The sequence below is a fragment of the Larimichthys crocea genome, chromosome III (assembly GCF_000972845.2).
Source record: "Larimichthys crocea isolate SSNF chromosome III, L_crocea_2.0, whole genome shotgun sequence".
NCBI lineage: Eukaryota > Metazoa > Chordata > Actinopteri > Sciaenidae > Larimichthys > Larimichthys crocea.
Window position 1 is genome coordinate 27,061,384 of NC_040013.1, and position 8,719 is coordinate 27,070,102.

General features: G+C 38.0%; 1 protein-coding gene across 3 annotated transcripts in view; it reads left to right on the forward strand.

The window, feature by feature from the left end:
* edil3a (EGF-like repeats and discoidin I-like domains 3a) overlaps nt 1-8,513 on the forward strand; it is a 102,887-nt gene extending 94,374 nt beyond the window's left edge. For all 3 annotated transcript variants that reach the window (XM_027278011.1, XM_027278012.1, XM_027278013.1), the window contains one exon: nt 5,281-8,513. In XM_027278011.1, the coding sequence (XP_027133812.1) occupies nt 5,281-5,430 (150 nt within the window). In that variant the 3' untranslated portion in view covers nt 5,431-8,513. The remainder of the gene's footprint in view (nt 1-5,280) is intronic.
* The last annotated feature ends 206 nt before the right edge of the window (nt 8,514-8,719 follow it).

Consider the following 8,719-nt stretch of genomic DNA (forward strand, 5'->3'; position numbering starts at 1 on the left):
TGTACTGCCGTCCTCTTAGAAGATGCCTTTGTGCATTTTGGTTTGGTTGAGTGTAACTGGCTCTTCTAAGCCGGATGGCCACTCTTAACCTTTCAATGAAGATGTGGCTGAGTTTTCTGGTATCACCGTGGCAACATGAGGGCAGAGAGCAAAGAGATCTGAGTGACCTGTTCCCTTGACCTGCACCAGAACGGGCAGTGTTGTATCTCTAGAGGCAAACAAGGCTTCCCTTAGTAATACGTAGCCAAGACACTACCCGCCTGGAAAATCAATAGTTGGGAGCAGAGTTGTGGCTCCTGGATCAGTCTGAAGACACACACAGAACCCTTTACGCTTGTGTCTCGATTGCGGGATGAAATAATTACACTTGGGGGCGATGAAGTGAGATGATTTCAGTTTGCGTCCAGCACAAAGACTACCAGCGGGCTCCACCAGTGGGCTCCAGCAGTCAGCGGCTGGTGGGTGGTGATTCTGCTGCTGTCAGGCAGGCTGGACTTCAGCTGCAGCGACTCCCACGTTTATAATATGCTGTATCTGTGTGTTATTTTCTCATTGCTCTATTGGGACACAGATTACAATTAGGTCACAAGTTAAAGCTATGCACTTTGGAGTTTTGGTCTCTGTTCTCTAGATCAGAAACCGGTACAGATGTGGATACCCAGTAAAAGTATTGCAGGACAAAACAAGAGCAGCTTTCATTACGTATTACTATTTATTTATATACATCATTTTGTAGATTTTCAGTAGCTATAATCAGTTGAAATTGGATCCACAGAAAATGTCCAGACGTTGTTTTGGCATTTGTACATGACAGTATCTTTGACAGCAAATTTGAATTTAAAATATCACTGGGTGGCCAAGATATGTAAGTATTCAGAAATTAATGCATCATGTCCCACATCCACTAACCTGCTCAGAGTAGGGAAAGCTGTTCCAACCTGCTGTACGAGTGATCCAGTTTTAAAGAAATTTGGCAAGATCCACCAAAATCTACCAAGGCACAGATATTAATTATGATGTTTATACACATAGAGCTATAGTATACTTGTGAAACTTGCTTATATGGCAGCAACACTGTTTAAAACGCTGGATTACACCCATTCTTCACAGTAGCTGCGTGTAATTGCCTCTGTTAAGTGTATCATCAGCGATTAGTGAATCATTGATATTTCCGCCCCTGATTAATTTCATAAACTTTGCCAAAATGTTGTTATTGAGGACGCTTTCATTACCTTGCTCATCCCTTTCTTTTCTTTTTCTTCAAGCACCACAGTGTCTGTCCTTTTATTGTGATTCTTCACATATCCAGACAGTTTATTTTACAGACATTGCCTCTGACACTGTGCAGCTCCCTAGACAGTCTACAACAGATTCTCGTCATATTTCAATCAGCTGCTGCTTTTATGGGCTTCCTGCTCTGCCGTTTATATTGTCCTATCATGTGCCCTGGTTGTCACATAGCAAGCAACACTCCTGGAAGTGACACATTTCACACTTTCCAATCTGACATATTGCGGTTTTAAAATATAGTAAAAAGTGAAAAAAACATGTCAACACAGTATAGTTTAGAATCTGGTATAACTGTTGGGTTTATTATATAATTAATATAGCATAATGTAAGCAGTATGCAGTTAGGAAATGCTATGAACATGTACTGAAACAGGTGTGAGCCAACACACACTGCTGCTGCTCTATCAACTGTTTCCGCCACTTTATCGCTTTGCCATGCTGCTCTAATACGTGCTGCAGTTTCTAGACTCTCAGAAACTCTCAGAGGCTCATACCATAAATTTAACACCGACTGAGATGTTAAAAAATGTGACCAAAAATAAGTTTTTCCAGCCTCTGAGAAAGTTTGACCAACATTAAATCATCTCAGTTTAACAATTTACAACACAGGCGGCAATAACTCATTGTTATTCAAGGCTTCCTGGCTTCCTCTTACTGTATAATGGTGGTCTAAAAGGACAAGGGCAAGGATGTGTAATACCAGGGTTGGCCACACGGTAAACTGCACTGCAGACTATTCAGCTCTATTAAAATGTCAATATCAGGCCTGTATGCCAGCTCTGTAGCCCGAACACAGCATGAACACAGTCAACACATTGTGTTTGTTATGCACCAAAACACCAAAGCAGTGTGAAAACCCACTTGGCAATAAACCTGATTCAGATTCTGAAATGTTGTATCTGTAGTTTGGGTTTGTTGGCCCAGATTGGAAATCAATTGTGTTTTGTTGTTAGACTGTTGCACTTGCAACAGACTGTGTTCGTGTACCTCATAGAGAAACCACACTACATCCCACAGGTTCATTGATGCTCACTGTGATATTCAATTCAATTTCAATTTAATTCAATTAAAAAAAGACTTTCTTCATCACACAGTGGCCATTTCAAAGTAAGCAAGCCTCTGAATATACAATTATGACAAGGATTAATAGCAGTCCATAGCTCGCCAATAATATCCAACACCACAAAGACACCAATAGTTGCATCTATACTCACTGTAAACTGACCATTTCTTGTGTTTCTCTTCACTAACAAGACGACAGTGCAAACAGTGTTCAAGAAAGATTTTCCTGGTCTCCCCTAACAAGTTACAATTGGAGGCTCCTCTGAAGTAACAATGCTGTTTACGTTCATTCAGACATATATGTAGAAATGACCTCTTCATTTTGCTCAAAAGTGATTATATTCAGATACTCACAGTCTTTATATTATCTCTCAGGCAAAAACAATGTTCGAATATGAAACCATAACACCCAGGATGAGGAAAGCTTGAATATTTTTAGGTCACTTCAAAGGACTATAACACATATAGAGAAAGAGGGAGAAATGACAGAGGACTTAATGCCTCCTGATGTAGTGTTGTTTTGCTGTTAGCTCATCTGCAGATGCAAACCATATCTGACTACAGTCCAAGCTTCATGCTACAAAAAAAAAGGTTGAGAAAGACAGGGAGAGAATGGGTTTCACTGCAGGTGGAAAATGATGAAAAACAATGTGGAAAAGATGAAAAGGTGGCCTGTACTCGTTTGTGTTAGACATGTGAAATAAAGATAGTAATGAAAGTGTGCACCTGTCACATGATTTCAGCTTTTAGTCTGCAGCACGAATAACTCAAGAAAAAACACTGAAAATGACAGAGTAAAGAATTACACTAAAGAAGTCATATTAATGGAAAACATATGCTAGGAGGAGGAGGCAGAGGTTTCATATATTTTGACACATTATTGCATATTGATCAGAGACAATTACATCTTATATGTCCAGCTGCTGGGTAGGCAGTGCTCTCCTGAGACTGGCTCATACATCTGTAAACCATATGCTTCTTGCTACAGCTTCTACACACTATATCCTTCTTGAGACCTATAAAATAATGTGCTTCACTTTGCTAATGTTTTAGAATTAAAGAGGCATCAGGCTCAAAATGAAATGAATTTCTAGTTTCACAAGCACCAACATCAGGCTAAAGTTGCATTGTTAAAGCATTTTTCACATGCTAGAAACTATATCATGTTACTGTAGCTTAAAGGCATATATATTATTATATTCTGGTTGTCTTTTAGAAAAAAAATGCTCTGTTTCATGAGCACTCTTGTCACCAGGTTGGATAAAATTGGACCTTCTCCACATTGTGCCTTTTGAGTCTGTGGACAGTGTGAACATGTTTTGTTAAAGCTCAGTGAACAATAACAGGGTGGAGTTTAGAAATAAGTCAATTTGTCTGACCAATTCCTATTGTCAATTTCTATTATCCTATTTGTAATTACATGGGAGGTTTGAATGGTTTCTTTCCTTTGACAGAGACACAATCAGTAGCATCAAATACGGCAAGAAGGTTTTTATTTCTGTCCTTCACAGTCTGTGATGCTTAAAATGTATTCTTATTTAATAATGTGTGAATATTTTGTTAAACCAAACAAAGTTTAAACTATTTTTCTCCATCATCTTTTATGTGATTTTTGGTGCATGGCCATTCTTTAGCATTTGTTATAATAAAACCTTGAAGCTATTGTCTGACTTTCTGAATCCAAACCAGTTCTTATGATTATTTGAAAGAGAATTAGTTGAAGCTTTACTTTAAAAAAGGTCAACCTCTGTCTCCAGCACCTGCTTGGATTTGGCCCACTGATTTTCCTATTCCACACAACACTGAATCCCATCACATCCCAATTACACAGGCATAATTGTGTCTCTTTAATTGAAATGATCATATCCTTCAATGAAGCAGTCCCTGTAGATACATTTCTTCCTAATATACTTCATTCTGATGTCTATTAAGCACACAACAAAATTAAGCTTGTAATAATCAACAAAAGAGCACATATCCCATGACAATTATTTTGTTTGTACCTGGTAGTTGGTTAACCCTTGAACTGTTGTTACAAGGCATATCTAAAGGCTCTTAAATGACTTGTTGTAAAGATGGTGCACACTTAAATATGTCTCTTGGGGACTCGTGGTAAGCTAGACAACTGGATTTTCAGTACTTGCAGTAAAGGATATTCCATTGGCTACATAATAACACTTTAGGTGTATTCATCCAGAATGCGTATTAGTCTGTTGGACAATATGTTGAGTTTTTCAGAGCCAATGCTGAAGAAACAGGGCTTTTCTTTTATAGCAGCTTTTCTGGCAGCCACCAATACCTTTCTTTTATTGCCAAGGTAAAAATAAAAAAAACATAAATAAAAAAACATGCACTGCAAAGCTGAAGGAAAATAAGACCAGCAAGCATAAGCTGCATGTTAATAATACTATTCAGTAAGCAGGAGAAGTAACGGAAGATGTCTGGTACTAATTGTGAGGGTGGGACTTCCAGCTGTGTCGCTCTAACAACTCGCAATTTTCCACAGGGGGAAACTGTTGATGTGCGAACATGTGTGGTGCATAAAAAGAAAAGAACCAAAGACAGGGCTGAGCTCAGAAAATGTGCAACTGTTATTGGCAGTGTTTGAACTGAAGCTGTGATTGGCTGCACTTCATTCAGTACCTGCTCAGGCATGAGGCCTTCAACCTAGCAGTCTGGAGAAATCAGGCAAGAAATGCAGCATGAATGTTCTGCACCTGCCTCTCAGTAAATAGTCATCACGTTTGGGTTCTGTTGTTTTTCACAGATTTTTCCACAACATGTTGGCTTCTAAAGTGTTTGATTACCATACTGCTGCACTAAATTGGTTTTCACTTTCTTTTTCTTGGTGTTTTTTGATGGTTTTGTTTTGGGCCAGTCATAATAAGTTGCAAAAATAATAATTCCTCCATGCTCCTGTCTTTATAGGTATTTCAAGGGAACTTTGACAATGACACACACAGAAAGAATGTGATAGATCCACCCATCTACGCTCGGCTCATCCGGATCCTTCCCTGGTCATGGTACGGCAGAATCACTTTGCGCGTAGAGATACTCGGATGCACAGAGGAAGAATGAAGTCTTTTCCTCCATCTTTCTTGCCATTGTCCCCCCGTCCCTTGGCATACTGGAGTATCTCACCCAGTATTTCAAAAGTAAACTGTGCAACCTGTAAAAAGAAATCAATTTCCAATGGATTTTTCAAGAATACGTGTTTGGTTGTGGTGGGTTGCTGTTTGTTTTTTTTGTACAATGATTTAAAACCTGCCCCTGATCCACTTTTGTCTTTCAGTTTCCTCTTTTATGCGTGATCTTTGTCTTTTTATTCTTCTCAAGATTTACCATCCTGTTTGGAATGAACTTCTGTAATATATATGGGAGGGTTGGGGTTGTGGGTGGAGTTGGAAAGGGGGGTCTCGCTGTGGTTTTAACTTGTTGCCATGGAAGCTATTGTACAGTGTCACTTTTTAACAAAGATGTGAAATCTGTCTGCCGTGCTTCATTGGACATGATTAACCAACTCCATAACATAACTTAATTGTCTAAAATGCCATGTAGAGGTCACACGTTATCACATTATCAAATATATTTTTACTTTGATTACTACACGTCCTCAAGCCATGCTTTTACCCTAATGGACACTGACATTACTACATCAATCAAAACACTATTAATGCTCTTGTATTATATGTAAAAGACTAAGAAATTGCATGGTGCGTGAATTATAAATGTATATTATGACAAATCATTTAAAACCTCCAGCCCTGAAAGCAACGGCTTTGATTTAGGGACCTATTTTTATGTGCATTTTTAAATAGTTCTGAAACATTACAACACACTGCAAAAGCTTACTGAAGATGACTGATATGTGAGACAACTGCAGTCAAACGTGGTGCTGCAGCACTGACACTGAGGCTCATAGGCTGTCTCTAGTTGAAATGTCTTAATGCTCTCATAAGGATTTTTTTTATTATTATTTGTATCTGATTATCGCTACAAGTTTTTCTAAGACATTTGGAATTATTGTTTGTGTGTTTTTTTTTGTATTTATTTACGTTTATTTGTCTCAGCTGTCAGATGCGTCTTTGTGTTGTCTTGGCGATCTAAGTTGAATTCAATTAAAAAGCTCAGGATAGATGTCATTCAATAACCTGCAAATGTAGGATTTTTGGCCACCTATTTAAAGAGTTCTCTGTGTGTTATAACTTTTTAAAAAATGGCAAATGAATGAGAGCAATTATTTAAATCATGTCCATAGATGCATAATTCAAATATTGAAAGCAGTCTTTTATTTTCATTAATCCCTTTGATATGATAAATAATTATAAATTTATTTCTTTAATTTTAAAAGAGCTCAAATGTCCAAGATGAATAATATATTAATATATGTCATTTTCTCTCTAACCTACAATGATGACCCGTGGCATCAGTACACAGCTCTAAATTAAATACAGACAGTGTTTCATTTCAGGGGTTCTGATCTTTATTATAATACTGGATGGGAGATGATACTAATAAAATGTTAAAGAACATGAGTGTTTTCACATGACATGACTGCAGCTGTCTGCATGTTCAAATGGATGCTAAAAAATATTGAGACACATTAAGGTAACCGGGGATAAAGATGCTGCTAGGCCAATCACGTCAAAACATTCTGTTTATGCAATTTTCACTGTATGTTTCACTGGGTTCTGCTGTTGGCTGCGTCCTGCAGTAAACGAACACTGATGCTTGGCTGGTTAAATAAATGGAAGCAAACAAGTACCTGAGGTATCACAGCAGTGTTGAACCTTACAGCCCATTCTACACGGCTTAAAAATAGGTCTGGAATACTCCAGTAGTTTCCACTCTTGACTAGTTTTTTTTAAAGCTCTCAAGTGCCACAATAAGAGCCATGTCTACTTTTATGCTTCATGTTTCACTTAAGACTTGTCAGCTTTCAGTCTCGTAACGACCCAATTATTTCATATAGTAGGAACCGTGTATTTGTTCTGAGATTGCAGCCCATGCTTAAAGAGAAAGTGAGACATTTACAGGAATACCTTATTTAATTTAATGCGTCAGCCTTTCCGCATAATGTTGGTTCGCCAACAAGATGTCATTTTCGTCACTTTATATTTAACGAATAAAAAATAAAAAATGCATCGGAATCAAACATTTTAGGACTTAAAACTGATGAAAAGCACAGCAAGAAAAAACACAAAGAAATGTGTGACCGTCAAAAAATGTTTTGGAGCTTACTTTGTATTGTTGTGTGCCGGGGCATTCTCAGCCGTCATGCCATCAACATGTACGTTGTTGTAGTTGACAAGTAACTGTACGAAGTCTGAAAATGAAACAAAGACATTTTCGATTATTATCTGGATAATTGGAACTGAATATATCCAGTTGTAGTCTGGTTTGGCAAATTGCAATATGATATACAGTATATGATACTATTATAAAGGCTCTGGTGTGTTTGAAGATAGGGATATCTCCTGTTATGTTGCCAAACTCGATCTGTACTTCAATGTAAGTTACACTGAAAGACTTTCCTGTACCAATATGTGAAAATTGTTATTGGTGTGAATCAGTGACTGTCATTCCTTAGGTTCATGGACACAGGATGAACATTAACATGTTGTTTCTCACTGATTATTTGTCTTGAAACATTTTCCATTTTGATTCTTCACTCTTAATATCTTGGCCAGCATCTGCTCTGATTGGTCTTTGTAGTCCGCTTCCTGTCAGCAGGCCTGCTACAAAGCTTTGAGGAAGTTTGCATGATGTATGAGTTTGAACAGTACAGTATAACAAAGATGTCCACAGGCACATTATGTTCGTGCATATCATAAAGATCTAATAGCCTTTACTTTGTACTCACCATCGATTGTCTTGTGCATTGTAAAACTTCATCTCATGAGTTCAAAAGAGCAGCCAAGTGGAAGCTCATTCTGTCTTTGTATTTTATGTGTCCGCTGTTCACGTATTTTTTTTTTCTTACCTCCTCGGTCTGAGTGTCAATCATTATCTAGAAAACGTACCTGTTAAAATGCTGGTTAGGTTCAAGCCTGCAGAGGAGAGTAAGAAACTGTGTACAGTCAACAAAAAAAAAAAAAAATGTGTTGCTTCAAACAAAAGCTCTTTCAGTTTGACAAATAAAAACATATCTGTGAAAATAAGGTCGTTGCTTTGTCTTCTTTAAATGTCCTATCTCCTCTTCTGTTTATTCCTTCAGTGTGAAACATTACATCGGTACAGGGTGTTTGCTCCACCTTCCTCATTCTCAGTCAATCAAGTCCCCACCTCAGCACTTGTCACTCATCTTGATGAGCTGAGAGGTCCGCCTGCAGTAGCCTGAGGCTGAGGTGTCAGGCATACCTCAAGT